Source organism: Desmodus rotundus, chromosome 4 (genome assembly GCF_022682495.2).
Source record: "Desmodus rotundus isolate HL8 chromosome 4, HLdesRot8A.1, whole genome shotgun sequence".
In the NCBI taxonomy this organism is placed as follows: Eukaryota; Metazoa; Chordata; class Mammalia; order Chiroptera; family Phyllostomidae; genus Desmodus; species Desmodus rotundus.
The window spans coordinates 98,854,657-98,876,405 of NC_071390.1; the positions used below are offsets into that span (position 1 = coordinate 98,854,657).

Below are 21,749 nucleotides of genomic sequence, written 5' to 3' on the forward strand. Positions count from 1 at the left end.
TATATATGCAGTCACTTTTCCAAAATATGTGTGAGTATTTCCGAGTTGCAGTTAGGAGATTGCTACAGTTGTCTGGTGGCTGGGCCAGCTGGGCAGCATGTGCCTTGTACTGGCCATTCTCCCCTTGCACAGACCTTACTAATGTTTCATAACAACACACGACATTTAATAATCAATGTTACTTTTATAGTAATACTGGCACTGAAGTGTTTTTACAGGAAGTTACAACAAATGCCCCAGTGATTAGAGGAGGGGAGCATAACAGAGAGGGAAGCATAAATAAAAGAAAGCTATTCTATCAAAATTATTAAATTATTGAATAACTAACTCACCCTGTGCAGTAGCACATTTATAAAATACCAATGTACTCATCCACTCAGATTCAGCAAACGTTTTGCCACAAATACTTCAAAATATTTTAAATCAAAGTAATACATTATCAATAGAATGGAAGACTCCTTTGTACCACTCCGCAATTAAAATTCTCTTTTTAAAATCTATGTGTTGTCCTTTTTATTAGTTCTGCAAGACTTCCTTCCTAGGTGGATTTTGTAAACATGACATTCCACACTAAGGTCTTTTAGTCAACCTAGAATTTATTCTTATGTATGGTGTGGGACTGAGCTTTGATTCCTAACCTCATCTCCATATAGTTACCTACTTGTAACAGGGCTATTTATTCAATAATCAATAATCCTTTCTTTTCTAACAATGTGATTAAGTTTTTATTTATCCTTTTCAATGATACATAGGTAATTTTTTTTAAAAATCCGAAAATTTCCTTTATTAGGCAACCCAATGTTCCTTACATGCTTTCTATGTTATTTCAGTTTTTAAAGGATCGGTTGACTTCTTTGTTCCTCTGGGGTTTTGGACATGGCTCCTCCAATCCCCAGGATGGAAGGCTGGACAGAGGCCCCCGACCAGAAGGAATGTGTATGGCTTTGGAAATGGATGGTAATTCCCTCCTTATCTCCCTTTGGGAGCTGCTTCTTGTCCTGTGTGACTGCTTCTCGACTTTCTCCTCTTTGCATGTACACACTGAGGTAATATACTTTACAGTCCTGTGCCCCTTTTGTCTGGGGCTCCTTAAAACAAGTCTCAGACTCCAGGAGATGTGGTCCTGATTCACAGATCTCCTGCCATCGGTGCTCCTGTAATGTGAGTAACAAAGGCTACGTCTGCTCCATCCAGTCTCCTTGTGGTTTTTTTCAGCGTATCCAAATGAGCAGTCAAGATCTCCGGGCTTGACCCTCTGTGTTCCAGTTACACACATACCCCTTTTCTTGGCTTCAGAGTTACACATTCTCTTTCTACTTGTCTAGTGATTACCATTAAAATTTTAACATGCATTCTTGTACTTCTGCATTCCTTGTGAGCAGAGACACTGACTGCTCTTTGTTCTGGATTATCTTTTCAAATGTGATTATATAAGAACAGCCTCGGGAAATGAAAGAGAATCTCCCTTGGCAGCAAAGGACATGTTTACTTATAGCTTTGAAAGAAAACGATAGTGTTTTTCTCTCTCTAGACTAAAGGGAAGGCATGCTTACTGTCAAATTTTAAAAAATTCAGATTCCTCATGCTCAGGGTGCCTGTCCTCTGATGTAGTTCACTGCACATGCAGGTATCATCGGGACTCTCTCCCTTATTTGTCTCAGTGATTTGAACCAACACAAATATACAAATGTTCAGGCTGCTTGCTCTGCTCTGAGAGTGGTAAAGACCTTTGCTTCTGACCCAAGAGTCTTATGTTTTCTGCCAATATCCATGAATCAGTAACAGGCTCATTTATTAGCTTTTAAGTTGGGTAAAATCAAAACCTAGATCCGAAAGGATCCCTGACTTGATGCCTAATTATAATGAACATATTATTTTATTCTCAAACAGTGAAAACATTAGAATACTTTTATGCTGAGGTCAAACCTTCTTTTACCTTTCATCTCATTGTTACCTAGAATATTATTTCCATCTTGCTGTTAGCATTTCTAAAATTAATTTTATATATAAATATGAAATAGTCATTGTTTAATTAATTTGCGAATTTGTGAGGATTAGATGAATAGTTTATTGAAAGAGCATAAAGCAGTGTTTGGTACACAGTAAACAATATGTCTTCAAAGTAGGTTTTAATGGTGTTTTTCACTCACCACTGGTTCTTACATCATTCAAAATTCAATTTTTCTGAATAACTAAAGCAAAGATAAATTATTTTTCCTTTTGTGATTCCTTTCTTACCACCATCTATATCATGAATATATCTAAGGATTTAACAGACTGGCTTTATAATTCTAAATATATTTTTATGCATAAATGTTTTCAGTCAATCTATAACATTCACTGAACCACTGAACCATTCTGTTCAGCACTGAGCATAACTAGGTGCCTTCAAGAAAATTTTTGGAAGTAATTATCCCTCCTTTTCATCTGTATCTTAGTTATGAATATTCGTTCCCTCAAAATCTAACACCATTATCAACTTGGCAGTCGGCTTGGCATTATCAACTTCTATAATTTCTTCAACTCTTCCATAAGGTTTAATATAATACTGTCTTGTATCACACCTCAGGTTATAATGTAAAGAGAAAATTGGGGCTATTATTAAAATGAATACTTAACACAAAAATATGTACATTGGTTAATGTTTTTACAAGGTTTTCATTTGTATCCATAATTATAACAGGTCTTGACCTTATTTTATATGTTTGGTTTATCAACATATAACATGTTCTTTCGCAGCCCTCATTGAATAAACCATGTGTGTATTCAAATAAAAGATGTTTCTCCATAATGAAGCAGGGTGCAGCCAAGAGGAGGGCCCCAAGAAGGGATTTGTAATGGGGTCCAGAACTCAAGGTGTCCAGGAAATATTAGAAAAATGTATGTAGGATGTCCTCACCCCCACAAGCCTGAGCCAGGGTGGATGGGACACATGGAACAGGGCCATTCAGAGCTGTTTTGGGTAGCAAGACCTTTGCAGCTAACCCCTGGCACAGTCATTTAATGTATCTATAACCTTTAACTGGTTTCATAGATATGTTAAATAGCTGTGGCCATGCTTTGAGCCAGGGGGATGGAAGCGAATTCCACCCAAGATGGGACTGGGAAGCAACTCCCCCTGGTTACAGGGCCTGCGTGAGAGCTTGGAGATGATTGGCTCCATGCCATGGGGCCACACCTGCCCAGACTTACTATGGCAGCCCAGTAAAGCTGGAAGAATACGGGGATGCTGGCAGGTGTAACTGACTGTAGGAGGAGTCGGAAATGGGGCTGCAAAGGAAGATGGGTGCTGGGATTTAAACCTAGGCACAGCAGCCATAGAGAGAGAACCACGAGGTTCTGAGGGGAAAGGAAGAGAACCATGTGGTTCTGAAGTAGATAGATAGAGGTCCACGTGGTTCTGATGAAGGGAAAGAGAGGACCACAAGGTTTTGGAGAAGGGAGAGGATCAGGCAGCTTTGGTGAAGAGAAGAGAGGACCATGTGGTTCTGAAGGGAAAGGAAGAGGGCCACGAGGTTTTGGAGTGCTTCTTTTTGCCACGCGGCTTAGGCAGCAGGAGAGACTTTGCTGGGAAGAAAAGGGGAGGAAGGACTCTTGCTGGTGGGCCGTGAGAAGATGCCGCATGGCTTTGGATTAACTGGAGATTGCAGCAGCCACACAGCTGATGGAGCCGGGAGCCTGAATCACGGACTTCTACTTCTTTTCCTGAGACATGGTATCCCGGACTGGGCACAGGGAGAGGGAAGGACTGTGCATCTGTGGGCATTCTAGAGGACTTTAGTATCTTATTGAAGTCATTAAGCCATTACTCTAAGTCTGTGTAACTTTTAAATAAATAATTCCTTTCCTTTTCACCAGTCTCTGGCATTGAGAGACATTTTTCCTCTGGCGGCGGGCATTTCGAACCTAGCAGGCAGGCATGGTGGGGAGGAACCTCCAGAGACAGAAAGGGGGAATCCTTTCTGTAATAATTTATCGTGAACCACCCCCCCCCTTGCTCTGTTACAATAAGCCTAGAAGCAAATGGCACTGTATATGTTAAGGATGGTTACTTTAGGCCTGATGACCACATCACTGATACAGCAGTAAGTAACAGAGTAGGAGTCAGTATGCTCACATTGTAGTCTCCATTCTCCCAATGGAAGATGAACTGGACTGGGGGCAGAAGGTTGTCAAATGACGGAAATTAAACTTTTAACTCTGTGACTAATTAGTTTTGTTGCCTTCCCAAACATTAAATTCTTACCTATTTAAAACCTGAAATTATCTATTTCATACACCTTATAGATTGGCTTTGAAAATCAACTAAGATTTATGAAAGTATGTTTCACATCAAAGTACTCTGCAAGTTGCTTATACTGGGTTATTGTTAACACTTTAAATGTATTAATAGAATGTTATTATAAACATTTTTCACTTCCAATCTTGATATACAGGACTTGATATATAGAGGAAAGGCAGGAGGCAATAAGAAGATCTCTATCTCAAAAGGAATTTTTGAGGTTTATAAAAATCTATAATACTATTCTTTCCTTTATCTCCCTTATTCTAGGGGACATATCGGTGAAAACTTTGCTGCATGGAAGATCTGAAATTTTCCACCCTATGTTTTCCTCTAGGACTTTCATGGTGTAGTGACTTATATTTAAGTCTTTTATCCATCTTGAGTTTATTGTTGTATATGGTGTAAGTTGGTGGCTGAGTTTCATTTTTCTTCATGTAGCTGTACAGGTCTCACAACACCATCTGTTGAAGAGGTTATTTTTACTCCATTTTATGCTCCTGCCCCCTTTGTCAAATATTAATTGACCATAGAGACAAGGGCTTATTTCTGGGCTCTCTATTCTCTTCCAGTGATCTGTGTCTGTTCTGCCAGTACCAGACTTTGTTACAGTGGCCTTGTAATATAGTTTGATATCTGGTATGGTGATCCCTCCTACTTTGTTATTCTTTCCCAAAATGGCTGTGGCTATTTGGGGTCACTTAAGGTTCCATATAAAGTTTTGAAATTTTTGTTCTATATCTGTGAAATATGTCATTGGTGTTTCAGTAGGGATTGCATTGAACCTATAAATTGCTTTGGGTAGTATGGACATTTTGATGATGTTAATTCTTCTAATCCATGAATATGGTATATGCTTCCAGTTATTTGTGTCTTCCTTAATTTCTTTCTTCAGTGTTGTGTAGTTTTCTGAGTACAGGTCTTCTACCTCCTTGATTAGGTTTATTCCTCGGTAGTTTATTTTTCTTGTTGTTATAGCAAATGGGATTTTTTTCCCTGATTTCTGTTTCTGACATTTCGTTGTTGGTATAAAAAATGCCTTTGATTTCTGAACGTTGATTTTGTATCCCACTGTTTTGCCAAATTCACTTATTAGGTTGAGTATTTTTTTTGTGTGGAGTCCATAGGGTTTTCTACGTACACTATTATGTCATCTGCAAACAATAACAGTTTTACTTCCTCTACCCTAAGAATCCTGAAACATCAATTCAAAAGAACCTATGCACCCCAATGTTCATAGCAGCACAATTTACAATAGCCAAGTGCTGGAAACAGCCTAAGTGCTCATCAGTAAGTGAGTGGATCAAAAAACTATGGTACATTTACACAAGGAATACTATGCAGCAGAAAGAAAGAAGGAGCTCCTACCCTTTGAGACAGAATGGATGGAACTGGAGAGCATTATGCTAAGTGAAATGAGCCAGGTGGTGAAAGGCAAACACCATATGATCTCACCTATAAGTGGAACCTAATCAACAAAATGAATAAGCAAGCAAAATATAGCCAGAGACATATAAATAAAGAACAAACTGATAGTAATCAGAAGGTGGGGAGGGGGGAAACGGGGGAATGAAGGGGAAAGGTCATCAAAAAACATGTATAAAGGACCCATGGGCAAAGTCAAAGTGGGAGTAGGATTAAGGATTGGAGGTGGGGGTGTGTGGGGCTGGGGAGAGTGGGGCAGGGAAAATGGAGACAACTGTGCTTGAACAATAACAAAAAAACTAAAATACTACATTCTAACTTCCTCTTAAGAGAGGCTTGACTCCATGTCACATATTGCAGATGAGTAACAGGCTAGGCCCCACCCTTTACAAGTCTACTCTGACTTTTAGCAGAATATTGGAGAGAAGCCAATGAAGTAAGCCAAAATCTTGCAAAGCTCCCAAGGTAACATACCTAGGAAAACACTGAGGCTACTTAAGAATTCACTAAGTTCGAATTTCTTACTTCTATAAAAATAGGCCCAAGTATCATAAAACCCAAGTGAAAATACTTAATAGCACAGTTTAACATAACACTGACAACTAATGTGTTCTTCAAAACAATTTGAAAGAATTAAGTACGCTAAGAAAAACAGTAAGGTATATTCCCTTTACCTAAAGGAAGAGTATGAAAGGTGGCCACACAGACTCTCTAACAGAATAATACAATTAGTAGCAGCAACTTGTTCAGATGTGGACTTATGACAACAAAAACTTTAAAAACAGCACATGTTTATGCTGCTAATTCCTGCTTTATTTTTTTTTAACACATGTTAATTAATGTGCCAGGTACTTACATCTGGAATAAATCCAATCTCATTGAGATGATTGCTCAGCTCTGGATCATGGAATGCAATCATCTGGGAGAACACAGTCAAGTACTCTGAAATGATGACAAAATTAAAACAGTTGTCATTGTCACACAGCACCTGAAGCAAATACGTTAAATTCATATAAATTAGTTTTATTTATCAAAAAATTTAATTTCTTCATGAAGAAAATATGCTTTAATAGGTAATTCTGTTTTGTTACCACATTAGTCACTTACTGCTAATCACCAAATAAATATACCAACAAACTCTGATACAACTTTTTTCTACATTCAGAGCTATCAGTTCATTTCTTTAATTACAGATCATACATATGATGAATAACGTTTCCTATTTTCTACAAATAAATTTTCTTTTAAAAAAAATTATTTATTTATTTTTAGAGAGAGGGGAGGGAGGGAGAAAGAGAGGAAGAGAAACATCAATGTGTGGTTGCCTCTCAAGTGCCCCTCACTGGGAACCTGGCCCCCAACTCAGGCATGTGCCCTGACAGGGAATCGAACTGGCAACCCTGTGGTTTGCAGGCCAGCACTCAATCCACTGAGCTACCCCAGGCAGGGCAATTTTCTTTGTTAATATTAAATCATATGTATTTTATGTTCAGAAATTTAATAGGTTACTTTGTAAGCAGTCACAAATAGAATCATTAAGCATCATTTTTTTTATATACACAGATATAGGCCTTTGTTTCTGTTCTAATTTATTACCATCAGAAACTGTGCATTTGGTATATTTAGAAATGAGGATTAACATCATGTTAATCAGAAAATAAGAATATGGGAGATGATTAAAATGTTGATTCTAATCCTTCTACTTCATAGGGTTCAGTTGGAATATGAGGAATATTTTCTAAAATTTTTCCATTTTTTCAGAAATTTATTATTATTGTCAATTTAGTCACTGTGTACTAATCTAAATAATATATTTGTAACAATCTACTCAAGGGCAAGTAACCAAAACTTTTTTATATATTAAAAATATTAAAACATTTCAAAAAAGGTCTCTTTTTTTGAGATTGAAATAACAGCAACCTAATGAAAGTCCCCCTTGATTAATAACCTCAACTCCTTCCTTCAGTAAAGTTAGCAATCTAATTTCTTTTTTTTTTTTTTTTTTTTTTTTTTTTTATGTGATTTAAAGAAAATAAGAAGTGGCTCTTTGATGAAAATTTATTTGATAAAGATAAAATGGCCAATTGTTTTTTTTTTTTTTTAATTTATTTATTGTTATTTAATTACAGTTGTATGCCTTTTCCCCCATCCCTTCACCCCACCCCAGGTGAACCCACTTCCCTCCCCCCTCTCCACCCTCCCCCTTGGATTTGTTCATGTGTCCTTTATAGTAGTTCCTGTAATCCCCTCTACCCACTGTCCCCGCCCCCACCCCCCCCCCCGCCCTTGCTATTGTTACATTGTTCTTAACTTCAATGTCTCTGGTTATATTTTGTTTGCTTTTTCCTTCTATTGCTTATGTTCCAGTTAAAGGTGAGATCATATGGTATTTGTCCCTCACTTCCTGGCTTATTTCACTTAGCATAATGCTCTCCAGTTTCATCCATGCTGTTGCAAAGGGTATAAGCTCCTTCTTTCTCTCTGCTGCGTAGAATTCCATTGTGTAAATATACCATAGTTTTTGGATCCACTCGTTTGCTGATGGGCACTTCGGTTGCTTCCAGTACTTGGCTATTGTAAATTGTGCTGCTATGAACATTGGGGTGCACAGATTCTTTTGGATTGGTGTTTCAGTGTTCTTAGGGTATAATCCCAGCAGCGGAATTACTGGGTCAAAGGGCAGTTCCATTTTTAGTTTTCTGAGGAAATTCCATATTGTTTTCCACAGTGGCCTCACCAGTCTGCATTCCCACCAACAGTGCACTAGGGTTCCCTTTTCTCCGCATCCTCTCCAACATTCGTTTGTGGATTTGTTTATGTTGGCCATTCTGACTGGTGTGAGATGATACCTCATTGTGGTTTTAATTTGCATCTCTCTGATGGCTAGTGATGCTGAGCATCTTTTCATATGTCTCTGGGCCTTCTGTATGTCTTCCTTGGAGAAGTGTCTGTTCAAGTCCTTTGCCCATTTTTTAATTGGGTTGTTTGTCTTCCTGGAGTGGAGTCGTGTGAGTTCTTTATATATTTTGGAGATCAGGCCCTTGTCTGAGGTATCATTGGCAAATATGCTTTCCCATATTGTTGGTTCTCTTTGTAATTTGGTGCTGTTTTCTTTAGCCATGCAGAAGCTTTTTATTTTGATGAGGTCCCATTTGTTTATTCTTTCCTTTATGTCCCTTGCTTTAGGGGATGTGTCAGTGAGGATGTTGCTGCGTGGAATGTCTGAGATTTTCCTGCCAATGTTTTCCTCAAGGACTTTTATGGTGTTACGGCTTATATTTAAGTCTTTTATCCATCTTGAGTTTATTTTCGTGTATGGCGTAAGTTGGTGATCGAGTTTCATTTTTTTGCACGTAGCTGTCCAGATCTCCCAACACCATCTGTTGAAGAGACTGTTTTTGCTCCATTTTATGCTCCTGCCTCCTTTGTCAAATATTAATTGATCGTATAGATTTGAGTTTATTTCTGGGCTCTCTATTCTGTTCCATTGGTCTATGAGCCTGTTTTTATGCCAGTACCAGGCTGTTTTGATTACCGTTGCCTTGTAATACAGTTTGATATCAGGTATTGTGATACCTCCTGCTTTGTCCTTCTTTCTCAAAATTGCTGCTGCTATTCGAGGTCGTTTATGGTTCCATATGAATTTCTGCAATGTTTGTTCTATATCTGTGAAATATGTCATGGGTACTCTAATAGGGATTGCATTGAATCTATAAATTGCTTTGGGTAGTATGGCCATTTTGATGATGTTAATTCTTCCAATCCATGAACATGGTACATGCTTCCATTTGTTTGTATCTTCCTTAATTTCTTTCTTCAGTGTTGTGTAGTTTTCTGAGTACAGGTCTTTTACCTCCTTGGTTAGGTTTATTCCTAGGTACTTTATTTTTCTTGTTGCTATATCGAATGGGATTTTTTTCCTGATTTGTGTTTCTGCAGTTTCGTTGTTGGTGTACAGGAATGCCTTTGATTTCTGGGTATTGACTCTGTATCCAGCTATTTTGCCAAATTCATTTATTAGGTCGAGTAGTTTTTGAGTGGAGTCTAAAGGGTTTTCCATGTACACTATCATGTCGTCTGCAAACAGTGACAGTTTCATTTCCTCCTTTCCAATTTGGATGCCTTTTATTGCTTTTTCTTGTCTGATTGCTGTGGCTAGGACTTCCAATACTATGTTGAATAGGAGTGGTGAGAGAGGGCATCCTTGTCTTGTTCCTGATCTTAGTGGGAAAGCTCTAAGTTTTTGTCCATTGAATGTGATGCTGGCTGTAGGTCTCTCATATATGGCCTTAATTATGTTGAGGACTGCTCCCTTTATTCCCACTTGGCTGAGTGTTTTTATCAGAAATGGGTGCTGTATCTTATCGAATGCTTTTTCCGCATCTATTGATATGATCATGTGATTTTTGTCTTTGCTGTTGTTGATGTGATGTATTATGTTTATTGATTTGCGAATATTGTACCATCCTTGCATCCCTGGGATGAATCCCACTTGGTCATGGTGGATGATCTTTTTAATATATTGCTGGATGCGGTTTGCTAATATTTTGTTGAGAATTTTAGCGTCTATGTTCATCAGCGATATTGGCCTGAAGTTTTCTTTCTTCGTTGTGTCTTTATCTGGTTTTGGGATTAGGATGATGTTGGCTTCATAAAAAGAGTTTGGGAGTCTTCCATCAGTTTGGATTTTTTCGAATAGTCTGTGAAGGATAGGGGTTAGTTCTTCCTTAAATGCTTTGTAGAAATCTCCTGTGAAACCATCTGGTCCAGGGCTTTTGTGTGATGGGAGTTTCTTGATGACTGCTTCAATTTCCTTTGCTGATATTGGTCTGTTCAGGTTTTCTGCTTCTTCTTCAGTCAGTTTTGGAAGATTATATTTTTCTAGAAATGTGTCCATTTCATCTAGGTTTTCAAATTTCTTAGCATATAGGTCTTCATAGTAATTTCTTACGATCCTTTGTATTTCTGTGGTATCAGTTGTAATCTCTCCACTTTCATTTCTAATTCTGTTTATTTGGATCCTCTCTCTTTTCTTCTTGATAAGCCTACTTAAAGGCTTGTCGATTTTGTTTATCTTTTCAAAGAACCAGCTTCTGGATTCATTGATCCTTACAATTGTGCTTTTAGTCTCTATGTCATTTAGTTCTGCTCTGATCTTGGTTATTTCCTTCCTTCTGCTTGCTCTGGGCTGTCATTGTTGTTGTTCCTCCAGTTCTTGTAGGCGTAGGGTTAGGCTGTTTGTGTGAACTGTTTCTAACTTCTTAAGGTAGGCCTGTATTGCTATGAACTTCCCTCTCAGGACTGCCTTAGCTGTGTCCCATAGGTTTTGGGTTGTTGTGAGTTCGTTTTCATTTGTTTCCAGGAAGTTTTTGATTTCTTCCCTAATCTCGTTCTTGACCCATTCATTGTTTAATAGCATGCTATTCAGTCTCCATGATTTTGTGTGTTTTGGGTTTTTACCCTTGGGGTTGGTTTCTAGTTTCAGACCCTTGTGGTCAGAGAAGATGCTTGATATGATTTCAATTTTCTTGAATTTGTTGAGGGTTGCTTTGTGTCCTATCATGTGGTCTATCTTTGAAAAAGATCCATGGACACTTGAAAAGAATGTGTATTTTGCTTCTTTGGGATGAAAAGCTCTGTATATATCAGTTAAGTCCATTTCCTCTAGGGTATTGTTAAGTGACACAATATCTTTGTTAATCTTTTGTTTGGAAGACCTGTCCATTTTTGATAGTGGGGTGTTAAAATCCCCTACTATAATTGTGTTGCTGTCAATATCTTTCTTGAAATCCTCCAAGATTTTCTTTATGTATTTGGGTGCTCCTATGTTGGGTGCATATATATTTATAATGTTTATGTCTTCTTGGTGGATTCTTCCTTTGAGTATTATGAAGTGACCTTCTGGGTCTCTCTTTATGGCCCTTCTTTGGAAGTCTATTTTGTCTGATATGAGTATTGCTACCCCTGCTTTTTTTTCCTGTCCGTTTGCTTGGAAAATTTGTTTCCAGCCCTTCATTTTCAGTCTGTGTAAGTCTTTTGTCCTGAGATGGGTTTCTTGTAGGCAGCATATGTGTGGGTCATGTTTTCTTATCCATTCAGCTGTTCTATGTCTTTTGATTGGAGCATTTAATCCATTTACATTTAAGGTTATTATCGATAGGTAGTTATTCATTGCCATTATTTCCTACCTGTGTTCCTCTGTCTTTCTCTTTTCCTTCCTTTCCTTAAAGCAGTCCCTTTAGCATCTCTTGCAGAGCTGGTTTGGTGGAGCTGTATTCTTTTAGACTTCTTTTGTCTGGGAAGCTCTTTATTTGGTCTTCTATCTTGATTGAGAGCCTTGCTGGGTAAAGTAGTCTTGGTTGGAGGCCTCTGGTTCTCATTACTTGGAATATTTTTTGCCATTCTCTTCTGGCTTGGAGCGTTTCCATTGAGAAGTCAGTTACTAACCTTATTGGGGCTCCCTTGTATGTTACTTCCTTTTTCTCCCTTGCTGCCTTTAAGATCCTCTCTTTGTCTTGGAAATTTGCCATTTTAATTATGATGTGTCTTGCAGTGGGTCTCTTTGGGTTCCTCTTGTTTGGGACTCTCTGTGATTCCTGGATTTGGGTGACTTTTTCTCTCCTCAGATTAGGGAAATTTTCCATCATTACTTTTTCAAACAGGTTTTCTATCCCTTGCTCTTCTTCTTCTCCTTCTGGTATTCCTATTATACGGATATTGTTACGTTTCATGTTGTCCTGCATTTCCCTTATTGCCTCTTCATTCTTTCTGAGCCTCTTTTCCTTTTCTTGCTCCTTCTGGGTGTTTTTTTCTACTTTATCCTCCAGCTCGCTGATCCGATCCTCTGCTTCATCAAGTCTGCTTTTCATTCCTTCTACTGTGTTCTTCAATTCAGAAATTGTATTCTTCATTTCCTCTTGGCTCTTGTTGATATTTTCTATTTCCTTTTTCATGTTGATATAGTTTGCAGTGAGTTCATTGTAGTTTCCTTGTAGTTTCTGGTAGTTCTCTTTGAGCTCAGAGAGCTCAGTGAGCTTCCTGATGACCATTGCTTTGAACTCAGTATCTGATAGTTGACTTGCCTCTTTTTCGGTTAGTATTCTTTCTGAGACTTCCTCCTTTCCTTTCATTTGGGAATTGTTTCTTTGTTTTCCCATTGTTTGTGAGGCTCTTCTTGTTGGCCTCTGTTTCTTAAATTGCTTTGTTCTGAATCCCTGGGTTTATGATATGAACTTCTATGGTAGAATGCCAATGGGATTCGGTGGTGCTGTCTCCTTACTCTCCTGTGCTCACTGGTCTTGAGCTGACGTTTATGTGTTTAACACGGTCTAACTCTAGTCTTTTCAGCACTCCAGGTTTTGTTGTCGCACCTGTGGGAAAAATAGAAAGGGGGGGAGAAAGAAAAGGAAAAAACAAACAAACAAACAAACAAACAAACAAAACCAAAGATGGGAAGGAGGGAAAAAGGAAATAGGAAAGGAGGAAAGGGAGGAAGGAGGGAAGAAGGATTAAAGAAAGATCGGAGGCAAGATAAGAAGGAATTTTAACAAAAATTAAAACATAGAAATAGATAAAAGAAGGGAGGAAGAAAACATAAAAATGGTAAAGGATGGGAGGAAGAAGGAATGAAAGAAAAAAAGAGAGAGAGAGGAAGAAGGAGTTCAGGGGGAAAGGAAAAGGGAAAAAAAAAAAAAAAGGGAAAAAAAAAAAATCTTCTGTTGGCTTTAAACCGTTCAGGTTATTTCTGCTGTTGTCCTGTCTGTGCAACGGGAGGGGGTGGTTGGAAGGATTGGTTTCACTTTTCTTCCTTCCTGGGTCACACTCTTCACTGTTTTGTAGGTGTGGTCCCTGGCAGGCAATCAGGCCGTTGATCAGCCAATCCAGCAGCTTTGTTCTTGGGACTCTCGAGTGGCCGCTCCAGCCGCTTTGGCTCCGGTCGCGTGCGCGCGCAGCAGGGGAATCCAGCCGCTTCGGGTTTGTGACGTTATTTGGGCTCTGAGCGCGCAGCCGGCCGACCAATCGAGCCGCCCAGGCTAGGGAGGCTGGCGCGCTGCAAGCTGCTGGTTCAGCCGCCTTGGTGTTACGACTCTCGCCAGCCCCTTTGTGCTTGGGAAGTGCGCATCCAGCCGGCCCTACGCTTGGTGAGCGCGCAGCCTGCCGCCGAGCCAGAGGCTCTACGCTTGGGGGCCCGATCCAGCCGCCCGGGGCTTGAGACTCTCGGGTGGGCGGGGCCGCCCTGGGACCGAATCACGCGGTCCTCGGTTCCGAGGTTTTGGGTCTGTGGGTGGAGCAGCTAGTCTCTGCTCCAAAAGATCTCGGAGGTTTCAGGTGTGGGCGCCCCTCCGGGGTTTCAGGTATGGGCCCCGTTCGCTAATCTGCGCGCGCCGCAATCTAATTTCAAAACAATTATTTGCTGAAAATAACCTCCAAATATAATGCCTACTTTTCTTTTTTAGTTTTAACAGTTATTTTTAATGTTTCAAGAAATGGTATAAATTTTTCACAATCTGTTAGTATGAGTAGCCTTCCCTTATTTTCTGCAATTAATAATAACTTTGTTTCTGATGGCCACAATTATTCTATAATTATTTATCTCTAAGCAATGTCACATATTACACAAAGAGAAGCTTCAAAGCAAAGAAAAGAAAAGATGAGGAGGTACTATACTAACCAACCGCTGGGTACTCGGTTGGTTAGAGTGTCGTCCTGATATGCCAAGGTTACGGGTTTGATCTCCAGGGAGGACACACATACTAGCAGCAACCAATGAATGTATAAAGAAGTGGAACAAGAAATTGATGTTTCTCTCTTTCTCTCCCCCCTGTCTAAAATCAATTAAAAAAAATAAAGCTAAATTTCATATCTCATGTAACATTTTACCTATGATTACTAAATAAAAAATGGGTTAATACTTTTAATACTTTTTTGTGATTTGATGTTTATTCTACTGCAACGAAATTCTATCTAGACATTGTCTCATCTTTTCCTCTAAGAACAACAACAAAAAGTACAATTATATCAGGTTCAAGAGTTACAGACTAAAGACTAGGACAGATCCCAAGGTCCCAGGAAACTTTGAGGTTAACTTTTCTTTAGGTATTTTTCTCTTTCCAGTTAGTGATGGTATATTTATAGTCCTAATTTACCCCAAAGCCAGAGGTATGCAATATCAACAATCATAAGAATTCAACTGCATATTGATAAAACCATATAGTTATTAATTTAAAAAAAAAACATGCTTGATTTTAAGCAGAAAAACATGGCTCAGGCAATTTACCACAACTATTCTTGTTTACTAAATATCATTCTTATACAAGCCTGATAAAAGTAATTACTATTTGGCTGTTTATGGCTCCATATAAATGACCATTCTATTAGCCATTCTATGGTTAATTAAGGATCTAACAAAGAAACCTAATTTATCATGAAAGCATTTTCCTTGTGTTCTGCCAAACTTTGATGGCTGATTTATATAGGTGTTATAACATATTTGTGTTATAAATAATATACACAAATATACATGTAACATTTATTATATATAATTATATATCATATATCATTTAATATATGTAAACATAAGTTATATATAAATATAAGTCATAAATCCTGGTTGCTCAGGATATGCTTAGAATCATTTATAGTATGGCTTGTTATATTCAGAAAAATGTCTTACATTAAACGGGGGATAATATAGGCACATGATGCAAGATGTTCTTGCAAATCACAAGGCTGTACACTCAGTGTATTCCCTACTATTGTCCAGTACCCCCAATATCCTATCATTAAATCATTCATGGCAAAGACGGGCATTAAACTGGAAATATATAATGCACTACTTTTCCAAATACATAACCTTTATAAGTAAAGTTGCATATTTTCCCTCTCTTTTTGTGGTTGTTTTATGAGAAAGAAGTTTTATATTATATTCACATTTGACAACTGGGCTTTAGACTTTCATGTCTATCTTCCCTCCTCCCTTTCCCTCAAAGACTTATTGAATGTCTGTGTAGTGTAAATGTACATCCTAGTTTACCTGGGAGAGTCTTAATTGCCACGTGTAGACTCAGTGTCTAGTGCACTCAGTGCCCCTTTTAACTCTCAAAAATGTCACAATTTAGCCTTATAGTCATCCTAGCTATAGGAGGCACTACACTCAATGGAATTTCACGACAGGGAAGATACTGAACTTGCCCTCAAAGGATTTAGAAAGATAAGCAGGGAAACAAAAAATTGTGGAAATTTTTACCCAATTCTCTTTCCCAGATTTATATGTTATCTCTTTCCATCTTTCCTTTTCTGACTTATAAAAACCACATCTTACAATGGTCCCAATGTGAATATGCCTTGATTTTATAGACAGTACAAGAATATGTTTAGTGTTGTGTCAAAATTCCAATGATTGTTTTGGTGAAAGAAATAGAGTAGAATGACTTCAAAGAACAGTGTAAAAGTTTTGTAGGTCAGTTTTATGGGTTGCTTCTTTCATAAGTGCAAAGTGACATTAAAGTATAGTTGGGTTTTCCATAAAGGATTTGCTCTCATTCTTAACAGCTGAATGACTGCCTCTTTCTTTACTTGCCTAAGGATGCCTTTTCTTTCTCCAAATAGTAGAAAGTATCTCTGTCCTGAAAGTTATAAGCCTATTTTCCAGTGTCTTTGAAAGTGTACAATATCCTTTTCAAATCCCTCCATCATTTAAATCCAACTGTACTCTAATATTCTGAATCTTAGAATAATTTTAGCAATCTTAGATATTATAGAAGCTAAAACCTTCTATAAATTAGCACATTATTTTTTAAAATTCCTGTGTGTTGGTTCTTTATCAACTCAATAGCAACATCACAGGGGAAAATTTGATAGTTCTAAAAATGATTAATATTAATTTAGGCCAGTAGAAATGAAATTTATTATCTTAAAAATGTCCTCAGGTAACCAGTAAATAGCATCATGGTAAAACAAACAAACAGAAAAACAAACTTAGGATATCTTGACTAAATATCATGTTTCTCTCCTCAAAGGAGGCAAAGCATTTTAGAGTCTTATGAATATGTAAATCCTACATTATATGAATGACTTAAAAAAATTAAAGTTGCTCTCGAATATAGAAACTTCTGATTTCTGTAAAGACAAATGACTACATAAATATTCACTTCTACATCAGCTATTGATCAGTTTCATATGACATGAATTTTCCAAAACTTCTGGGGTTAAAAGGATGTCTGTGATACTTATGTCAAACAAAATCAATGATACTTTTGAAGTTTAAACTTTAAAAGACCATAAAACAAAATGGTGGGGAAGGACAAAAAAGTAAATATATGAAATGAGAGCTGAATATTTCTAAATACAAGCCTAAAATAAACATTTTGAAGAAAAATAAACCACTGTTCTTCCATCCACTTTAGTAACCCATAATCAGTGTACTGTTTGAGCTCTTTCTTTGGCTCTCCATCCCTCTCTCCCAAGAGTATGCACCGGATGTGACTACTGGATGTTTTACCAGCTCATTTTCACGGTTTTACTGCAATACTCTTTCTTATTCTCTTTCTTAGAGAATGCAGTTAAGAACAATCTAACAATAGCCAGGGGGGAGTGGGGAGGGGACAGTGAGCAGAGGGTATTACAGGAACTACTATAAAGGACACATGGACAAAATCAAGGGAGAGGGTGGAGGTGGGTTCAGCTGGGGTGGGGTGGAGGGATGGGGAGAAAAGGCATACAACTGTAATTGAATAACAATAAAAATTAAAAAAAAGAATGTCTTTCTCCCTTTTCACCAAATTCCTTTTCAAATTTCAAATTCACTAATAAGTATCCTCTCTTTTATAAAACCTTTCCAGACATGCCATTTCTTCCCTTTACCACCAAAAAAGTAAAAATAGATCAAAGTAACCTCCTTGCCTCCTTCCTCTGTTCTAATACAGCAATATGTATACTTATCTCATTGACTCACAAGTAGTGATTTTCACACTTATTTCCCATACTGGGCTATAAAATCCCTTCGAAAGGATGGAATGTCATTTACCTTAAGAGCCTCAATTCCTTAAGCAGTGTCTGGCACAGAGTCAGTGCAGAGCAATTGTTTAACCGAAAGACTAAATTAATTGAAACTATGGTTTTTTTTCTTATATAACATAGAGAGTTAATATTAACACCAAACAAATGATTTAAAGCACCACATCTATTGTTTCTTGGGAAAATATACATGCTAAATTTGTCATAATATTAAACAACATTTATTGTGGCTTTAAAAAGTTTCAGAATTATCAATTCAAATTTTTTTTTCCTTTTTTAAGTTCCTTCTTGTCTTTCTTTTTATTGTTGTTCAATTACAGTTGTCTGCATTTTCTCCCCACCCCTCCACCCCACCCCAGCCAAACCCACCTCCCTCCCCCACCTCCACCCTCCCCCTTGATTTTGTCCATGTGTCCTTTATAGTAGTTCCTGAAAACCCCTCTCTCCACTATCCCCTCCCCACTCCCCTCTGTCTATTGTTAGATTGTTCTTAACTTCAATGTCTCTGGTTATATTTTGTTTGCTTTTTTCTTTTGTTGATTATGTTCCAGTTCACTAGCCATCAGAGAGATGCAAATTAAAACCACAATGAGGTACCATCTCACACTGGTCAGAGTGGCCAACATAAACAAATCAACAAATGAATGTTGGAGAGGATGGGAACAGGGAAACCTAGTACATTGTTGGCGGGAATGCAGACTGGTGCGGCCACTGTGGAAAACAGTATAGAATTTCCTCAGAAAACTGAAAATGGAACTGCCTTTTGACCCAGCAATTCTGCTGCTGGGATTATACCCTAAGAACCCTGAATCACCAATCCAAAAGAACCAATGCACCCCAATGTTCATAGCAGCACAATGTAAAGTATGAAGCAACCTAAGTGCCCATCAGCAAATGAGTGGATCAAAAAACTATGGTACATTTATACAATGGAATTCTATGCAGCAGAGAGAAAGAAGGAGCTCATACCCTTTGCAACAGCATGGATGGAACTGGAGAGCATTATGCTAAGTGAAATAAGCCAGACGGTGAGGGAGAAATACCATATGATCTCACCTTTAACTGGAACATAATCAATTCAAAATTTTAAACACAAATTTACAGAAATTATAACTCAAAATTATTACTTATTAGAGAAATAATTTGGAGATGTCTTAATTATAATATTTGATATTTTAAAAGATATACTGTTGATTAATCCAACTAAAAAGAGACTTTTTTGAACTTTCTGACCAGTCTCTGAAAATTCATTTGATGTTCATTATAGTTGCTCTCCCATTTTCATAAATTAAATAAGATTTTGTCATGTTTACTTGAATAATAAGCTTTTTTAACAGCATACTAAAGTAGTTCTGTAGTTAAAAAGTATAAAACTATTTTTTGATGTTGAAAATTCATTATCAATAGATAATTCACACCACTGTCAATGTGAAACAGTTATTGGAAAAGTAAAACCTATTTTAGAGGTAAATGATTTCTGTATTTTAAAACAGGCACTTACGCAGAACCCAAACAGGAATCACTGTAATATAAACTAGCTAACACGGCCCTCTGACAGCTGGTCATCTAGGGATCACCCAGCATCTAACAAATTTTATAGCCAATTCATTTTATAAGTTCTGTTTTAATTGCTTTTTGAAGCTTCTCCAAATATCTTCATCCCTCTTAAAGTATAGAAATCTAACTAGGCACTATGCTTTAGTAGAGGCCTGACAAATTTGGAAAAAAGATTATTCCCATGTTTTTAGATATGAAAGTACAGTTAATGTTACAAGTTCATATTAGCTTTAAAAATAACAGCATTATATTGCTGACTTACATTTAATTGCGGATTAAGGAATTACCTTTTGTATTGCATAACTACTAATGTGATTATTTTCTACCTTTAATATTTTCAATATGTATTTGGTCAGTATTTGACAAATTATTTTCATTGCTTATAGCCTCTGAAATCTCATATCATCCAAGGTGTGTTAAATCCAGTCATTTATTTTTTTACCAGCATAAATAATTTATTGCAAACTCTCTAATATCATACAATAGTGGGTCTGACATCTCCCTCGAGAGTAGTCTGGGATGGCAGGAGCAGGAGGTAGGGAATGTAATAAAAGTGAAGAATGTTAAGACAGGTTGCTGAGGGCAGACTTCATGCTATAACCTACTGGGGATCAATTTTAATCAACTAAGCTACCTTGGGGAGGAAGGAACTGGGCCAGGCCATGAAATCTCCTTTGGCCAGTGCACTCCAGGTTTCTGTCATCCCCCTCCCTCTGCTTCCTCATTCACGGTCCTGTGGGGATGAGGGAGGTATGGAGTTAATAAGAGCTCTAGCTGCCAGGTTTGCGAGTGCTACCAGTTGACCATGGGGTCCCCAGTGTACTCCTTGGGTAGGGAAAGCTTACAAGAACTTGGCTCTTGTAAGAACTTGATTGCAGTTTCTTCAGACAGAAATTACTGGAATCTTAAAGGGTACATCATCCATTCTATAATAAACATCTTTGATAAGCAAAATAAGGTAGCCATGAGCAAGTGTGGAACACACCCCAATAGCAAGATGCAACGCACACTCTTACAGGATATCACTTCATAAACTCCTAGAAGATAACATTGTATGACTCTTGAAGCTGGATGGCTTTACTAAATTAACCTACAAGAGAAAAACAACTTCCTCCCTATAAAAATACTCATCCTTGACTAAAAAGTCAAAGCAAAATATTGTTGTCTTCTAAAAAACACTCTTAAATTAATCCCAACTTTATACAGGCCCACATTAATGCGGGGTATCAGGCATATCCATTTTAAATCATTTCTAAAAACAAATATAAGTCAATAAAATTTCATTTCAAAATTGACATAGAGACACTGGATCATTATATCAACTTCTAGCCCCTATCTATGTTGTAGACTCAAAGCTGTAAAGATGCTTTGGTGTGCTTATAAACACAAATAAATTTTTTTTTAAGTTTAGATTATTTTTTCTATAATTCAGTGTGAATGATGCTGGAAAATAAATATTTTTATGTGTAAAACTATCCATATTCTTTTCCTTCTCCTATTTTTAGCCTTTTTATCTTTTTAATTTACATTTCTACTTCCTTTCTACTTATTTTCCCATTAGATTGACTTCTGATGCTCTAATTGTATACTCATTTCTAAGTAAAAAATTACTAATTGAGGTCCCACTTATTCAGAATGTTTAATAAAATGTACAGAGCCTGTAGTTTTCCTGCTTTTTGTACTCAAACTGAGTGAATTATTGATATACCAAACTATAGTGATATAAATATAAATAAAACAAAACATTAGTTTCAAGTTGTTGAATACTCAGTAGAGTTAGTAAGACATATATTACAAGTAAAAAGCCTAAATAAAGGTGGTGTCTGAAAAGTGTCCTAAAATCGGTAAATGGGAAGAGTACGAGAACAGCTTTTTAGTCTGTTCCAAAAGAAATACAAAAGTATAAGAAAATTCCCTGTCCTTAAAACATTTATATTCTTACTGAAAAGATAATACCTAATATACAGGGTCCAGCACAAGCAACACCCCTTTTTTATTACATAAAAATATTACAAAACTATAAGCACGTGATTCTGCAACATAACAATGTCACACTCAAGCACACCATATGACATTTTAGGTGAAATGTTCATATTGCTGTCCACCTCGTGTGAGATTCACAAACCTACCAACCACACTCAGTGGCGTTACTTTTGCCGGACCCTGTATAATGCCATTATAATATTAGTAAATTAATTGTAATAACAATAGCAATGAAATAATGATAGTAATAAAATAATAGCCATTAGTGTCATCAAATGTTTATATGTACCATGCATTGACATATTTTATGTTTCAATTTTACAAAAGCCTTTATTTTAGATATGAGGAAAATTATACCTAGCTAACATGCATTATTTGCCCAAGATTACACATTAAGTAACCCAGTTTCGATTGAAACAAAGTTTGCCTGATTCAAAAGTGTATATTAGCTTTTGTTATACTACTTCTGAAAATGAGTTTAGAAAAT

At 37.2% G+C, this 21,749-nt stretch overlaps 1 protein-coding gene across 5 annotated transcripts in view; it reads right to left on the minus strand.

Moving 5' to 3' along the window:
• Positions 1 to 21,749, minus strand: part of TBCK (TBC1 domain containing kinase) — a 196,666-nt gene that overhangs the window by 100,064 nt on the left and 74,853 nt on the right. For all 5 annotated transcript variants that reach the window (XM_024574746.3, XM_024574745.3, XM_053922135.1 and 2 more), the window contains one exon: positions 6,564 to 6,649. In XM_024574746.3, the coding sequence (XP_024430514.2) occupies positions 6,564 to 6,649 (86 nt within the window). The remainder of the gene's footprint in view (positions 1 to 6,563; positions 6,650 to 21,749) is intronic.